Here is a 17,333-nt window from a genome sequence, read left to right on the forward strand (position 1 = left end):
CCTGAAATCAGTTAGATTCTCTTGTGACTCCCACTTGCAGTGTCACAGAATAAACTGTGAAAGAGAATTGAAATCTGTTTCTGGATATCAGGGTAGAAAATTTCTATTCTCTCTTTTTAGGGACCAGCCTCAGGATGAGCTGGCGCGCTCTCCCATTTACCTGCTCTGTCAAGCACTGAAGGAGCCAAACTGTAAACTAAAAAAACTAAAGTAAGAAGCTATTTTTTCATTTTAAAACCCTCCTAGTATTGCTGTTAAGCCAGAAGTTCTGCAGCACCCTAGTTCTATGTACCCTGTCTGTTGCAGTGTCTGTATAGAATTGTCTGGGTGCGCAGAGATTTAAATTTCCACCTACAATATACACCTTATTGTCTGAATGCCACAGGAGCCAAAGTTTTTATATGAATAATCAGGAGTTTGGATAGCCAAGATGCGGTGGCATGGCCCTTCTCATTCATTCCCTTCACAGCAGGGCTGTGGAGAGTTCCCTGAGCCCTGGCCAGGACTCTGCTCTGTCCTGCCAGTACCACCACCTACTTGTTCTTCTGCCTGCAGGGATCACAAGCAGGGAAGGCTAGCACTCTGGTGAGGCAGAGCAGAGTCTTGGTTACGGTTCTCTGCTGTCACACCTCACGGTGCAGGCGGCTGGAGCAGAATCAGAGGGCAGAACTGGAGTTGTTGTCTAGAAATAAGCTGGTGGTCAGAGCCAGGGTTCCGAACAGATGCTGAGGGCAGAGCTGGGGCCGTTGTCAGGAGACAAGCCCATGTCAGAGTGGAGCAGGCAAGGGCTGGACAGGAAGCAGGTCTGGAGTCAGTGCCAAAACAGGGCAGTTTTTGCTACCAGGCTTAAAATGATATTGGCTCTTCTGACCAATTGAGGGCTTACTGGGCCCCTCTTAGTTCACAGGTTTGCTAGGCCATTGAGCTCTGAGGCAGCTGAGTTTATGAACATAAGAATGGCCTTATTGGGTCAGACCAAAGATCCACCTGATTCAGTATCCTGTCTTCCTACAGTGGCCAATGGGGGAATGAATGGAACAGGTAATCATCATGGGATCTCTCTCCTGTCACCCATTTCCAGCCAATGACAAACAGAGGCTAGGGACACCATTCCGATCCATCCTGGCTAATAGCCATTGATGGACCTAACCTCCGTGAATTTACCTAGCTCTTTTCTGAACCCTGTTAAAGTCCTAGTCTTCACAACCTCCTCTGACCAGGAGTTCCACAGGTCAACCATGTGCTGTGTGAAGGAAAAATTCCTTGTGTTTGTTTTAAATCAAATTTCACTTGATGATCCCTGGTCTTACATTATGGGAACAAGTAAATAACTTTTTCTTATTCACTTTTTCCACATGTCATGATTTTATATGCCTCTATCATATCCCTCCCCCATCTCCTCTTTTCTAAGCCGAAAAGTCCCAGTCTTTTAAATCTTTCTTTATACGGCAGCCATTCCAAACTTCTAATAACTTTTGTTGCCCTTTTCTGAACCTTTTTCAGTGCCAATATATCTTATATATCAATATAGCTAACCAGCCTGAAATCTGAGTTACACGAGGATGCACAGGAGCACAACCCTCGTGTAACTCAGGTGTCTACGGTACTGGAAAAATGTGAGTTCTCCTGTGGATTTGTGGTATAGTAAAATATGCTCTGTCCTTGTACTGGAAATGCTTTCAGACCAAATAAATATACAGGAGAGATGCCAAAAAGGGGATAGGTATTTAGAAAAGGTTACCTTTTTAACATGCTCAGAGGAGGAGAGCTCTGCTCCCAGCAAGCTAGAATCTTTAGCCAGATTACATGAATATTAACCCAATCCTGCACAAGTAATATGCAGTGTGATAATTTATTGTAACTTTGTCTTAATAAAATGTTTCAGAAAAAAATGGTATAAGCAGAATTTGAATTTGAGCACTAATTAAGCAGGTCAGGGGATCTCCCAGGAAGTTGGCATTTTATCATAAGATGAAAATGTGAGCTTCTTGTTCAGATGCGTGGCTCAGACCTCTGGTGTCAGCCAATGGAGAAAGATGTGATCGATTTGTTATAATGTTCTACCATGGCACTACAGCTGGTACAGTTCCCCTGCAGGTAGCAACGGACACCAGCCTTTTTACTGAGAGCATGGTTAGGTGACACAGAGGTTACTGACACTGGCAAGCAGCTTCCACGAAGGGAGCTGCAATGGTGGAAGCCTGCAAGAACAGTTTCATTGTGGGCATGTACACACTGCAACTAAAAACAAACCGAAACAAAACAAAAACCTGTGGCACTGAGTCCCATAGCCCAAGTCAGCTGACTCGAGCTGGTAGGGCTTAGCCTGCACAGTTATGATGTTGCCTAGTAGATGTTCAAGCTTGAGCTTGGCTCTCAGACCCCTTAAGGCAGGAGAGGGTCTTGGAGCTCAGCCTCCATCCCGAGTGGAAATGTGTACAGTGCAGCATAATGGCCCCTGTGTCCTGAGCCCTGCCTGAGTCAGAGGACTGGGGCCAGCCACAGCCATGCCATAGGTCTTTCATTGCAGTGTGAACATACCCTCTAGGCCCAGCCCCCTATGGCTCACTATGGAAATTCCATAGGCTCCTTATGGAAATTCCAGCCTTTTCTAGTCAAGCCCAGAGAAAACAGGAGATGGATGGAGGACTGAGAGCTGGCAAAACAGAGCCCATCTTTGAATCCTGAATGTTCAATACTAAGTAACCCACAGATTGTTGAGGGGGGAGGCAATAATTTTTGATGGCGGGCTACTCCAAGATTTTGGTAAGATGTCAAAGGCCATGCTTTTCTGTGGAGCGGGTGTGGGATATGGAACAGAGGCTGAGTGCAGAAAAGAGCTCAGGGGAGGTGCGGGGGTGCAGGAGAGAATTTGGGGAGGTCTGAGGGGGAGTTTTGGTGAAGAAGGAGGTTGTGACTTGGAGCATGGGATTGGGGTGCAGGGTCCAGGAGTGGTTATAGAGGCAGGAGAGGATTCTGGCCTGGGGGAGGGGTATAGGAGGGGCTAGCACCCCCACTCCATGTGGCTCTCTGTGCTGTGGGGGGAGTCTTTGTGTTCTGCTCCACCCCCAGCAAAATCTGTCAGTTGGTGTTAGTGGGAAAACTGGCCAATGGGAGCTGAGATATTGTGCTGCACTTCCCCACCCTCAGCAAAATCTATCAGCTCCGGTTGTCTGGAAACTAGCCAATGGGAGCTCAGAGATTTTTCTGGGTGTGGTGGCAGTGAGTGAAGTCTCTCCTGGCCCCCTCTTCCCAGCAGTGTAGAGAGTCACAGGGAACAGCTGGCTGCTTTGAGTGGTGCTGCTCTGTGCCCGTGGGCAGGCTGGATTAAAAGATTTAGTGGGCCAGCTTCTGCCCACCCCTGCTATAGATGATGGCTTCTTTGAGTCCTAAGTAGAAATGATGCAACAGAAAGAGAAACGGACTCCCCCCATTCATGGAATTGTAACATATCTTCTAGTACTTCTAGTACTACAGTATTTCCATTATTTCCCAAAGAGATTCCTTTTACTCCCTTTCTTCAGCTTCTCATTGATAACTAAGGGAAACCCAAGTTTTTCTGCTCAGGGAATGGAGTTTGGGAACTTTGCCTCTGAGTCACATTTGTATACGGAACAAAGGATCAGGGAGAGCTACAGGTACAGTGGACTGAAACACAGAAATAGTCCTATGGGCCCCAGCCTCCATTAGCACAATGCTGAGATTTTATTCCCAGAATGAAGGACTCTTCCTAGCAATGGACTTGGTACCCACTGCGGAACCGAACTGACAGAGGTGCTCATTTTTCTCTCTGTTTATCTGTCTCCTGCAGGCTTACTAATGGCCATCTCACCAACGCTTGTTACAGGGATCTCTCCTCTGCTCTCAGTACCAAACAGACCCTGACTGAGCTGGATCTGTCCATGAACAGCCTAGGAGACTCAGGAGTGAGGCTGCTGTGTGAGGGACTGAACCACCCAAACTGCAAACTGCAGAAACTGGGGTGAGTATTTGCATGTCTCTTTCTGTAAAGAACTCAGCCAGCTGTGAGGATGGAGTTGGAGGCCAGGTCCTTGTAGGAGCATGGGGAGGCTGAAAACTGAGTGGGCCTCCAGCAGTGAGTGTGTCAATACCTCCCAAAAGCCTGACGGCTGGTCATTTTAGGAGAATGGGAGTTATAAATAAGGACTGGCTCAAAATAGAGTACTACTGCCAATCCCCTCACCCCCGAAGTGAAGAATCAATGGTAGAGAGTAGTCATCACTGAAATGGATTTTTGGATAAAAATTGATATGTAACCTCATCATCTTCTGAGGGAAAGGCCCATTTTAAAAATCACCTTAGGAGCTTTTGAACAATTTTCCATGCACCTTATTGTGTGTAACAAAACAACAGTCTTGTAGCACTTTACTGATGAACAAAATGGTTTATTAGGTGATGAGCTTTTGTGGGACAGACCCACTTCTTCAGATCTGGAAAGAGGTGGGTCTGTCCCACGAAAGCTCATCACCTAATAAATCATATCGTTATTCTTTCAAGTGCTACAGGACTGCTGGTTTGTTTTGTGAAGATGCAGACTGACACGACTACCTGTTTAATTTTGCGTGTAAGGCAGAGATGTGAAACTCACACGGGGAAGAGGGTGGATTTTCATGTAGTCTGTAGGACAGAGTTCAAATACGATGTACTCCCTAGGGCAATGTTTACATAGAAGTCCTATTTGAAAACAAGCTATTTTGGAATGGGGCTGCTACACACAAAAATGTATTTTGAAGTAGCACTTAGCTATTTCAAAACACATTTTTTGCACGCATAGTGTTTATTTCGAAATAGCACCTATTTGGAAATAGGTGTTGTTAGGACAGGGAATAGTGCTTATTTTGAAATAAAGGGGGTGGCATAGCTCAAGTGGTTTCAGCATTGGCCTGCTAAACCCAGCCCTGTGAGCTCAATCCTTGAGGAGGCTATTTAGGGATTGGAGGCAAATATATTTTAAAAAAAAACAGCTGAGGGCGGGGGATTGGACTCAATGACCTCCTGAGGTCCTCTCTAGTTCTATTTAATAATAAAAAATTAGCCCTTTGGATAAAACAGCAGATTCTACTGCCATAGCCATCCTACCCAGATTCCAGTCACCCTCACCCAACTGTAGATCTAGGTTGACCAACTTCCTGTAGCTTCTGGGGCATGACTAGTGGCAGATTATCCATTGGGCCCACAGAGCCCATGGCCAGGGCCCTGGCCAGTTGGCTCCCCCAGAAAAACAGGTGCCCAACCCCCTGCAGACAAGCACTGGGGCAGAGACTCACAGTGCTTTGCAAATACTAGCACCAGGACTGAAGTCTGTAGAACATTTGTTCTGCTCCCCAGGAGGTTCCTTCTAGCTTCTGGATCAAGGCTGGTGGGCAAGGGAATGGATGATCCTCCACACAGTGTAAGAGATTGACTGGGCATGAAGCAGATGGCCAGTGCTTCTTTGTTTCCACACGAAGGACCAGATCCTCAGTGGCTGTCACTTAGCAAAGCTCCATTGACTTCAAAGTAGCTTGTCTGATTTATACCATCCAAGCATCTGGCCTTGTGCGTTGCTGGACATTCAGCTGCAGTTTCTTGCAGGAAGTCATCTGGCAACTATAGGTTTCTTCTTAACGTTGTGCACTTATACAAACACACATAATGCACCAGGGCTCATTCATTCTATCCAGCCTTTCTTCCCAAATGCACTCCTAAGCTTCTGATCTCTCCCCAGCCACATCCTTCCATATCATTTTACAATAGTCCAACACACAAGAATTTTCCACAAGCATCTTTTGCCACTGTTTATTGCATTGCTGGCTCTGAGCATTGTTGAAATATCACGAATAAAATGGCACTATTACCAGTGCAACTGCTGGGATGTTAGCAAGAGACAAGGAAATTTTGTCTAAGAGCAGGGCTAGGAACTCCAATGGTTAATAATCTTGGTAGATAGTCTGCCACTGGTAGGAGTGAAATGGTGGAAGATGGTAATAGTTCTTGTTATAGACCCAGCCACTGGGAATGCCCTCTCCAAGGAAGCTGCAGCCTCTTTTAGTTCGTGGTCAAGCCCTGGCAACATGGAAATTGAGCAGGACGTCAGATAAGGCAAAGCTCACCTGAGCTTTGCGACCGGGTGCTGGCAAACAGGGTGCGTGCTAACAGGAGGGAGTTTGGAGAGGCTCTCCTGGAGGAGGAGAAGGAAGGAAGGAGCAAACTAAAGCACCTTGGGGTAAGTGGCTGCTTATATTTGGAGGTTTTGGGCTTGTGTGTTTGTTTGGAGTTTGGAGTTTGTTTGTTTGGAGTGCTGAGCTGAGTGTGTGTTTGTTTGTTTGTTTGAAAGGCCGTGTGCTCAGGCAGGCAGGCAGGCAGGCAGTTGGAAGCTGATTAGGTTTGAATTGAAACACCGTGTGCTGATTGGCTGAGCTGTAGGCAGAGGGAGGAGCTATCAGGGAGGCTGAGCACTTAAACCCTGCTAGTAAGCGACCAGGGAGCTTTGCGACCGGGTGCTGGCAAACAGGGTGCGTGCTAACAGGAGGGAGTTTGGAGAGGCTCTCCTGGAGGAGGAGAAGGAAGGAAGGAGCAAACTAAAGCACCTTGGGGTAAGTGGCTGCTTATATTTGGAGGTTTTGGGTTTGTGTGTTTGTTTGGAGTTTGGAGTTTGTTTGTTTGGAGTGCTGAGCTGAGTGTGTGTTTGTTTGTTTGTTTGAAAGGCCGTGTGCTCAGGCAGGCAGGCAGGCAGTTGGAAGCTGATTAGGTTTGAATTGAAACACCGTGTGCTGATTGGCTGAGCTGTAGGCAGAGGGAGGAGCTATCAGGGAGGCTGAGCACTTAAACCCTGCTAGTAAGCGACCAGGGAGCTTTGCGACCGGGTGCTGGCAAACAGGGTGCGTGCTAACAGGAGGGAGTTTGGAGAGGCTCTCCTGGAGGAGGAGAAGGAAGGAAGGAGCAAACTAAAGCACCTTGGGGTAAGTGGCTGCTTATATTTGGAGGTTTTGGGCTTGTGTGTTTGTTTGGAGTTTGGAGTTTGTTTGTTTGGAGTGCTGAGCTGAGTGTGTGTTTGTTTGTTTGTTTGAAAGGCCGTGTGCTCAGGCAGGCAGGCAGGCAGGCAGTTGGAAGCTGATTAGGTTTGAATTGAAACACCGTGTGCTGATTGGCTGAGCTGTAGGCAGAGGGAGGAGCTATCAGGGAGGCTGAGCACTTAAACCCTGCTAGTAAGCGACCAGGGAGCTTTGCGACCGGGTGCTGGCAAACAGGGTGTGTGCTAACAGGAGGGAGTTTGGAGAGGGGAGTTGAGAGGGGGAGCTTGGAGGGAGCCAGTGACTTACTTCTGTTGCCCTTAAACTAAATCCTTTATAACAACCTCTATCTGAAACATTTAATTAACCCTCGTATATAACTAGAGTAGGAAATGGAGGCAGAAGCCCAGCAGCAGAGTGGGGGCTATCCTGTTTATTGTGTCGAGTGCAGTATGTATGACTACCTACCCTGTGGGCGGGTGGCGTATGTGTGCGCTCGATGCAAGGAGCTCCTGGCCCTCAGAGACCGAGTGCGTGCTTTGGAGGCCAGGGTGGCTGAACTGGAGGAGCTAAGGAAGGCAGAGGTGTTTGTGGATGAGACTTTCCGGGACATAGTAGGGCTGTCCCACCTCCAATCTGACAGTCCTGAGGCTGTTACGGAGGATGAAAGGCTCAGGGAAGGAGAGCAGTCAAGGGGAGCAGAGGGAAACCATCCCGTAGTTGGGACCCTCCTTCCAGAGGGTGATGTTGTATCCTCTCGTGCCGAGGATACTTCTCCGGGGGAGGGAGCGCCAGCTGTTAGGAAGAAGCAGGTTTTAGTAGTGGGGGATTCCATCATTAGAAATATAGATAGTTGGGTTTGTGATGACCGGGAGAACCGTATGGTGACTTGCCTGCCTGGTGCGAAGGTTGCGGATCTCTCGAGGCATCTAGACAGACTTATGGGCAGTGCTGGGGAGGAGCCGGTCGTCGTGGTACATGTTGGTACCAATGACATAGGGAAGGGTAGAAGAGATGTTCTGGAGGCCAAATTTAGGTTACTAGGAAGGAGACTGAAATCCAGAACATCTTTGGTGGCATTCTCTGAAATGCTTCCAGTTCCACGCGCAGGGCCAGATAGACAGGCAGAACTTCAGAGTCTCAATGCGTGGATGAGACGATGGTGTAGGGAAGAGGGGTTTAGATTTATTAGGAACTGGGGACACTTTTGGGGTAGGGGGAGCCTATACAGGAAGGATGGGCTCCACCTAAATCAAGGTGGATCCAGACTGCTGGCATTAAACATTAAAAAGGACATAGAGCAGTTTTTAAACTAAGAGGTGGGGGAAAGCCGATTGGTGCGGGGGAGCACCTGGATCGGACGGAGACTTCTCTTACACGAGGCTCCATAGACAGGGATTCCCTAGAAGTTAGTCAGATAGGGAACGTGGGAAATAATATATGGGCAAGATCAGATGTGAAACAATCGTGCATAAAAAAATCCACCACGTCTGTGAAAGGCGGACATATAAATAGTGGTAGTTTTCTAACATGCTTTTACACTAATGCTAGGAGTCTGTCTAATAAGATGGGTGAACTGGAGTACCTCATATCAAAGGAGGAAGTTGACATAATAGGCATCTCAGAAACATGGTGGAATGAGGACAATCAGTGGGACACTATCATACCGGGATATAAATTATATCGGAAAGACAGAACAGGTCGTGCGGGTGGCGGAGTGGTACTATATGTGAAGGATAATATAGAATCAAATGAAGTAAAAATCCTAAAGGAATCAAAATGTTCCATAGAATCATTATGGATAACAATTCATTCCTCTAATATGAATATGGCATTAGGAATATATTACCGACCACCTAACCAGGACAGTGATAGTGATGCTGAAATGATGAGGGAGATTAGAGAGGCTATCAAAATAAAAAACACAGTAATAATAGGAGATTTCAATTATCCCCATATTGATTGGGTGCATGTCACCTCAGGACGGGATTCAGAGATTAAATTTCTTGATGCCTTAAATGACTGCTTCTTGGAGCAGCTAGTACAGGAACCCACAAGGGGAGAGTCGATTCTCGATCTAGTCTTGACTGGAACGCAGGATCTGGTCCAAGAGGTAACTGTTACTGGACCGCTTGGAAATAGTGACCACAATATAATAACTTTTAATATTCCTGTGTTGGGAAGAACACCGCAGCGGTCAAACACTCTGGCATTTAATTTCAAAAAGGGGAATTACACTAAAATGAGGAAGCTAGTTAAACAGAAACTAAAAGGTAGAGTAATTAAACTAAAATCCCTGGAAGCTGCATGGAAACTGTTTAAAGACACCATACTAGAGGCCCAACTTAAATGTATACCCCAAATAAAAAAACACAGTAAGAGACCTAACAAAGAACCACCATGGCTAAACAGCCATGTTAAAAAGGCAGTGAGAGAGAAAAGGGCAGCTTTTAAAAAGTGGAAGTCAAATCCTAGTGAGGAAAATAGAAAGGAACATAAACACTCCCAAATTAACTGTCATAATGTAGTAAGAAAAGCCAAAAAAGAGTTTGAGGAACAGCTAGCCAAAAATTCAAAAAACAATAGTAAAATGTTTTTTAAATACATTAGAAGCAGGAAGCCTGCTAAAAAAGCAGTGGGGCCCTTGGATGATAAAGATATAAAAGGAGCGATCAAGGAAGACAGTGCCATTGCGGAGCGATTAAATGATTTCTTTGCTTCAGTCTTCACGGCTGAAGATGTTACAGAGGTTCCTAAATCTGAGCCAGCCTTTTTAGGCGACAAATCTGAGGAACTCACTCAGATTGAAGTGACATTAGAGGAGGTTTTGGAATTAATTGATAAGCTGAATAGTAACAAGTCCCCAGGACCAGATGGCATTCACCCAAGGGTTCTGAAAGAACTCAAATGTGAAATTGCGGAGTTATTAACAGTGGTTTGTAACCTATCCTTTAAATCCACTTTGGTACCAAATGACTGGAAGACGGCCAATATAACACCAATATTTAAAAAAGGCTCTAGAGGAGATCCTGGCAATTATAGACCGATAAGTTTAACATCAGTACCAGGCAAATTAGTAGAAACACTAGTAAAGAGTAAAATTGCAAGGCACATAGAAGAGCACGAATTGTTGGGCAAAAGTCAGCATGGTTTCTGCAGAGGGAAGTCGTGTCTGTCTAATCTATTAGAATTCTTTGAAGGGGTTAATAAACATGCGGACAAGGGGCACCCAGTGGACATAATATACCTAGATTTCCAGAAAGCCTTTGACACGGTCCCACACCAAAGGCTTTTATGTAAATTAGGTGGTCATGGGATAGGAGGAAAGGTCCTTTCATGGATCGGGAATTGGTTAAAAGACAGAAAACAAAGGGTGGGAATAAATGGTAAATTTTCACAATGGAGGGGGGTAACTAGTGGTGTTCCCCAGGGCTCAGTCCTGGGACCGATCCTGTTCAACTTGTTCATCAATGATCTGGAAAATGAGGTAAGCAGTGAGGTGGCAAAGTTTGCAGATGACACCAAGTTGTTCAGGACAGTCAAAACCAAAAGGGATTGTGAAGAACTACAAAAAGATCTCAGCAAACTGAGTGATTGGGCAGCAAAATGGCAAATGAAATTTAATGTGGGTAAGTGTAAGGTAATGCATGTTGGAAAAAATAACCCAAATTACACGTACTACATGATGGGGTCAAATTTAGCTACGACAGATCAGGAAAGGGATCTTGGAGTTATAGTGGATAGTTCTCTGAAGACATCCACGCAGTGTGCAGCGGCAGTTAGTAAGGCAAATAGGATGTTAGGAATTATTAAAAAAGGGATCGATAATAAGACAAAAGATATCATACTTCCCCTATATAAAACTATGGTACGCCCACATCTCGAGTACTGCGTGCAGATGTGGTCTCCTCACCTCAAAAAAGATATATTGGCATTAGAAAAGGTTCAGAAAAGGGCGACTAAGATGATTAGGGGCTTGGAAAGGGTCCCATATGGGGAGAGGCTAGAGAGACTGGGACTTTTCAGTTTGGAAAAGAGGCGATTGAGGGGCGATATGATAGAGGTATATAAAATCATGAATGGTGTGGAGAAAGTGAATATAGAAAAATTATTTACCTTTTCCCATAATACAAGAACTAGGGGACACCAAATGAAATTGATGGGTAGTGGGTTCAAAACTAATAAAAGGAAATTTTTCTTCACACAGCGCACAGTCAACCTGTGGAACTCCTTGCCCGAGGCGGCTGTGAAGGCCAGGACTCTATTAGGGTTTAAAAAAGAGCTTGATAAATTTTTGCAGGTCAGGTCCATAAATGGCTATTAGCCAGGGATAAAGTATGGTGCCCTAGCCTTCATAACAAGGGCAGGAGATGGATGGCAGGAGATAAATCACTTGTCTTCTGTTCTCCTTCTCTGGGGCGCCTGGCATTGGCCACCGTCGGCAGATGGGATGCTGGGCTTGATGGACCTTTGGTCTGACCCAGTATGGCCATTCTTATGTTCTTATGTTGCAGACCCTCCACCCATGCTTTATGAAAAATGGGTTATGAATATAAATATGCGTCACTCAGAAATGCTTTGAACAAAAGGTGGCTTGTGACCTGTGGTTCTTCATGTGATAACCTGCTAGATCTGTAAATCCGATTTCTGTGCATGTGTCATTTTTGTTGTTGAAGTTATAAGTAGTGTCTGCATATATGTATTCCAAACGTTGGTCTCTGTGAAGACCTCAATAGGAACTGTGGCTATCCTACTGTGAGAGTACAGCTTGGGAGTGAGTAGCAGTATTTAGACAGCTTAATGGGTGTCCGCATCTGAGGAACTTTGCTGTGAACATGCAGTCCAGCAGACAGGCAGTGGCTGATTGCCTAAAAAGGACTTGGACAGGTGACCTGCTCATGTGACAGGCTCCATCTTGGGGTATCTTGTTACACAAAGAGAGAACGATGGAATTCCCTCCACAGGGAAAGGGTATAAAGGGAGCCTGTGGTTCCTGCATCTTTTGTTTCCAGCCTGCACCATCTTTGTCTTGAGCAAATTGCCTGGCACACCTAAAGGAAAACAGTAACTTTACTGGAGATCCAGACCACAATAATATCATTTCTGACCTAAAGATTTCACCTGATATAAAAACAACTGTTCATGGTAATATCTCACAAGTAACTAGATTTTTAGGGGCATAGTATTAGCTATGCATTTTCTCTTTGATTTGGTAACTCTTTTGGTCTGCATGTCCTTATCTATAACCTGTTAAACCCTATTGTTTTGCTTAATAAAAACTCCTTTTTGTTTATAATCAAGTCCAGGATAAATTGGTATTATCTGGGGGAACCTACCACTGTGCATTTCTCCCTTTCATTGATCAAGGGGCTTTCCTAATGAGCCCTCCTTGTGCAAATCTTTTGCACAGAGAGAGACAAATTTGTCTGGGGTTTTGATCCTTTCCAGGGGTTGATTCCCTGGGTGCTGTGCCATGGAACTGTCTCCATTTGAGCTGGGATTAAACAGTGTCTGCATTGCTCTGTGGGGTAGGGGGTAGTAACCCCAACTCTGTGCCTTGGCTGGGGGAGACCAGGGGATCTAGCTCAGCTGGGCAGAGGGTTGGGGGAATCCCAGAGAGCTAGAAGGTGGGAGTCAGTGGCATGATCAGCACATGGAGGAACATCCCAAGTGGTCTTTTGTGACCGCACCCCATCACATCACCCATCCCTGAATTTTTAGTACTGAGTATCCCATAGTGGGTCGGCTGTTTGCTGAGTACAAATGATGCAGTGAAAGAGAAGAATGGGCTGCCTCTCTCCACAGAACTGTAATGTACTTTCCAGTCAGGTCAGTTTCTTTTCCTCCCTTTCTTCCCATTCCAGTCCTATCAGGGGTAATAAAAGTAGTTCAGTAAGAGAAGCCCAGATGTTTTTCCTCAGGAGACGGAGTTTGGGAACTGCCTCAGGACAACATTCCTGTGTGGAACACAGGATCAATGAAAGCTATAAAAGCCCAGCATTGAATTCCAACCATGGTCATGTGTAGTCCTCAGCAGCCACTGGTATACCTCTGCAATTTTTATCCCCAAATTAAAGGACTCTTCCTAGAAACCCACGGGGACAGAGGTGCTGATCTCTCTCTCTGATTATCTGTGTCCTGCAGACTGTCGAACTGCCATCTCACAGCCACATGTTGTGGAGATCTTGCTTCTCTTCTCAGCACCAAACCCACCCTGACTGAGCTTGATATAGGGGAGAACAACCTGGGGGATTCTGGTGTGCAGCTGCTGTGTGCAGGGCTGAAACATCCACACTGCAAACTGCAGAAGCTGCGGTGAGTAATTCTAAGTCTCCCTGCTGGAAAGAACTCTGCAGGGGATGGGGATGGACTGTGAGGTCAGATCCCTGAGGGTGTAGGGCCAGGCTGAAAGATGGGTGTCTGCCAGTCCATGAGGGGGTCCTTGGCACCAACTTCTGATGGCCCATCCTGTTTGTCAAATAAGAGTTAAAAAAAAAGACAGGTTCAAGCTGGAGCCTCATTCACCCCACTCCCTAAAAATTTTTTGAAAACTTAGTTGTAGTAACACAACTAACCAACAGTCATATAGCACTTTAAAAACAAACAAAATGATTTATTAGGTGATGAGCTTTCATGGGACAGACCCACTTCTAGCTCGTCACCTAATAAATCACTTTGTTAGTCTTTAAAGTGCTACATGACTGCTGGGTTTTTTTTGTTAGAAAACAGACTAACACAGCCACCTCCCTGTTACTATTAGTTACAGTAACACTGACTAAAAAGATATACCCACTAATGGTTAAAGCAGGATATCACTTCCTTTGATAACAGTGAATTCTCACCAATATTCTAACGATCTTTAGTGCAGTGTCACATTTACTTCAATTTATGATGAGGAAAGAACAAGAGGCCCTAGAAGCCTCAGAATCCTAAATCTCTCACATCCCTGTCTAAGGGAAGCAGAATTCTTCTTGCATGTAATAAAATCATAGAAGATTAGGGTTGGAAGAGATGCAAGGGTCTCAGGCTGCAGTGGGGAATACGTAGATTGCATGTTAGGAAATCTATGTCACGAGGAGGGTGGGGAAGCACTGGAATGAGTTGCCTAGGGAGGTGGTGGAATCTCTGTTCTTAGAGTTTTTTAAGGTGGAGCTTGACAAAGCCCTGGCTAGAATGATTTAGCTGGGTTGGTCCTGCTTTTATCTGGGGTTTGGACTAGATGACATCCTGAGGTCTCTTTCAGGCCTATGAATCTATGGTTCACCATGTCCACAGAGTCCATTATCTCATCATAGATGGCAGTTAGGTTGGTCAGGCATGACTTGCCCTTGGTGAATCCCAGTTGATTGTTCCTGATCACCTTCCTGTCCTCCAAGGCTGTGTCTACACTTGCATTCCTCTTTTGAAAGAGGTATGCAAATGAGGGAAATTGAAAATGCAAACAAGCTGCAGATTTGCATACCTGGCACTTCATTTGCATATTCTTATTTCGAAAGAGCTTCTTTCAAAAGAAGAAAACCACTGTAGACACTGCTCTTTCGAAAGTAAACTCCATCTTTGAAAGAATCCTTCTTCCCTTTTTTTATACCTACTCCTCTCCTTCTGTAACTTCAGACCATTGCTCCTTGTTCTGCAATATGTCACCACTGAAAACAGTTTCTCTCCATCCTCTTTAGAGCTCCACTTCAGACTGCTATTAAATCACCCCTCAATCTTCTCTTCTGCAAACTAAATAAGACCAAATCCCTCAGCCTTTCCTCATAGGTCATGTGCTACAGTCCCTTTATCATTTTTGTTGCCCTCTGCTGAATCTGCTCCAGCAAATCCACATCCTTTCTATACTGGGGGCCCCAAAATTGGACACATTACTCCAGATATGGCCTTACCAGTGCTGCATAGAGGAGAACAACAACTTCTCTCAATCTGCTTGAAATGCTCCTCCTAATGTACCCCAATATGCCTTTAGCCTTCTTGGCTACAAGGGCACACTGTTTACTCATATCCAGCCTTTCATCCACCATAACCCCTAGGTCCCTTTCCACTGTACTGCTGCTTAGCCACTTGGTCCCCAGACTATAACAATGCCTGGGATTCTTCCATCCGAAGTGCAGGACTCTACACTTCTCCTTGTTGAACCACATCAGATTTCTTTTAGCCCAGTCCTCCAATTTATCCAGGTCACTCAGGATCCTATCTCTACCCTTCAATGTATCTACCTCTTCCCCTATCTTAGTGTAGTCTGCAAACTTGCTGAGGATGCATTTCAGTCCCTCATCCAGGTCATTAATAAAGATGTTGAACAACACTGGCCCCAGAACTGAGCCTTGCGGCACGCCACTTGAAACCAACTGCCATCCAGATATTAAGCCATTGACCACTACCCATTGGGCCCAACTGTCAAGTCAGCTTTCTATCCGTCTTATAGTTCATGGATCCAATCCATACTTCCTTAAATTATGGGCAAGGATGTTGTGGGAGACGGTATGAAAAGCTTTGCTGAAGTCAAGGTGTATCACATCCACTGACTTCCCCATGTCCACAGATCCTGTTACCTCATCATAGAAGCTAATCAGATTAGTTAGGCATGACTTGCCCTTGGTGAATCCATGTTGACTACTTTTGATCACTTTCTTCTTTTCCAAGTGCTCAAAATGGATTCCTTGAAGATCTCCATTATTTTCCCAGGGACTGAGGTAAGGCTGACCAGTCTATAGTCCCCTGGATTGTCTTTCTTTCCTTTCTTAAAGATGGGCACTACATTTGCCTTTTTCCAATCATCTGGGATCTCTCTTGATCTCCAAGAGTCTTCAAAGATAATGGCCAAAGGCTCGGAAATGATGTCTGCCAATTTTCTCAGTACCCTTGGGCGCATTAAATCCAGACCCATAGAGCTGTGTACATCTAGTTTTTCTAGGTAGCTCTTAACTCATTCCTTCCCCACAGATGGCTGCCCTCCACTTTCCCATACTGCATTGTCTAGTACCATAGTGTGGGAGCTGCCCTTGTCTATGAAGCCTGAGGCAAAAAAAGCATTGAGTACTTCAGCTTTTCTTACATCATCCATCACTAGGTTACCTCTTTCATCCAGTAATGGCCCCAGACCTCCCTTGATAGCCCTCTTATTGTTAACATGCCTGTAGAAAACCTTCTTGTTACCCTTCACAGCCTCCCATATTACCCCCCATACCTTAGACAGGTTCAATGAGAGCTAAAGCAGCAAATGGACTTAAATCCACACGTAGTCCTCAGCATCCACTACTACAGTGAGGTGATTTTATTCCCAGAATAAAGGGCTCTGTCTGGAAACCCTGGGATGGAACTGGATTGAGAGATGTGCTCATTACCCTCTCTGATTGTGTCTCCCACAGGTTGATGAATTGTGGTCTGACAGCTCGTTCTTGTGGGAATCTCTCCTCTGTTCTCAGGGCTAAACCAACCCTGACTGAGTTGGATCTTGCATTGAACAACCTGGGAGAGGCAGCGGGAATGAAACTGCTGTGTGAGGGCCTGAAACATCCCGACTGCAAGCTGCAGAAACTGAGGTGAGTCTTCACACATCTGCCTGCTGGGAAGAGCTCAGCAAGGTAAGCAGATGGTGGAAGGTGTTAGGTCCTTGAAGCTGAAAGCTGAGAGTCCCTCCAGCACCTGCTATTCCAATGGCTCCCAATATCCCTTTGATTTATTGTAATTGGAGAACAGAATTTATTTATAAAGATGGGTTTAAACTGTAGCAATCATTCCACCCCCCTGCCCCAAACTGGAGGACCGAGTGATTTCCACTGATGTGTATTTTTTCAATAAAAATGAAAGCATCCTTTTAGAGAACAAGCCCTTTTAAACACCTGTTTAGTCATCTTTAAGCAATACTACATTTATTTTGAATTAAAACAAACAGGATCTTGAAGCCCAAGGAGCTCAGGATCCTAAATCCCTCAGGAGGAGCTGTGGGAAGGATTCTCTTTCAGAGAGCAGGAATTTTACCTGAATATCATTTTCATGCCAGGGATGGGAGGAGAGGATTTGCTGGCTGCTAAGCCCTCTTCAAGAGATGCATCTTATTGTTATGTGTACCCAGCTGGCTGTGCTGGCCAGTGTACTGTGGAATGTATCATGGTTCATTTCCTCCTTAGTTGTTTCTTTTGCTCCAAAAGGCAAGGAAGGGATGAGACCTTGTGCTCAGGGAAGTGTGAAGGCGATGGCTGGGCAAAGAGCTGTGATGGGCAGCCAAGGCTTGTGAGTGGCCCTCATCTCAGTGGGCCACAAGATTGTTGTAACCGACACACGCTCCCAGGACAGGGTAATTTTCTAACTGCACTTATG

General features: G+C 45.5%; 1 protein-coding gene across 1 annotated transcript in view; it reads left to right on the forward strand.

The window, feature by feature from the left end:
* Positions 1–17,333, forward strand: part of LOC142014808 (NACHT, LRR and PYD domains-containing protein 3-like) — a 38,864-nt gene that overhangs the window by 8,035 nt on the left and 13,496 nt on the right. The window contains exons 4-7 of the mRNA XM_074997964.1: positions 121–210; positions 3,812–3,982; positions 13,158–13,328; positions 16,382–16,555. Coding sequence (XP_074854065.1) covers positions 121–210; positions 3,812–3,982; positions 13,158–13,328; positions 16,382–16,555 — 606 coding nt within the window. The remainder of the gene's footprint in view (positions 1–120; positions 211–3,811; positions 3,983–13,157; positions 13,329–16,381; positions 16,556–17,333) is intronic.

This window comes from Carettochelys insculpta, chromosome 6 (genome assembly GCF_033958435.1).
Source record: "Carettochelys insculpta isolate YL-2023 chromosome 6, ASM3395843v1, whole genome shotgun sequence".
Lineage (NCBI taxonomy): Eukaryota > Metazoa > Chordata > Testudines > Carettochelyidae > Carettochelys > Carettochelys insculpta.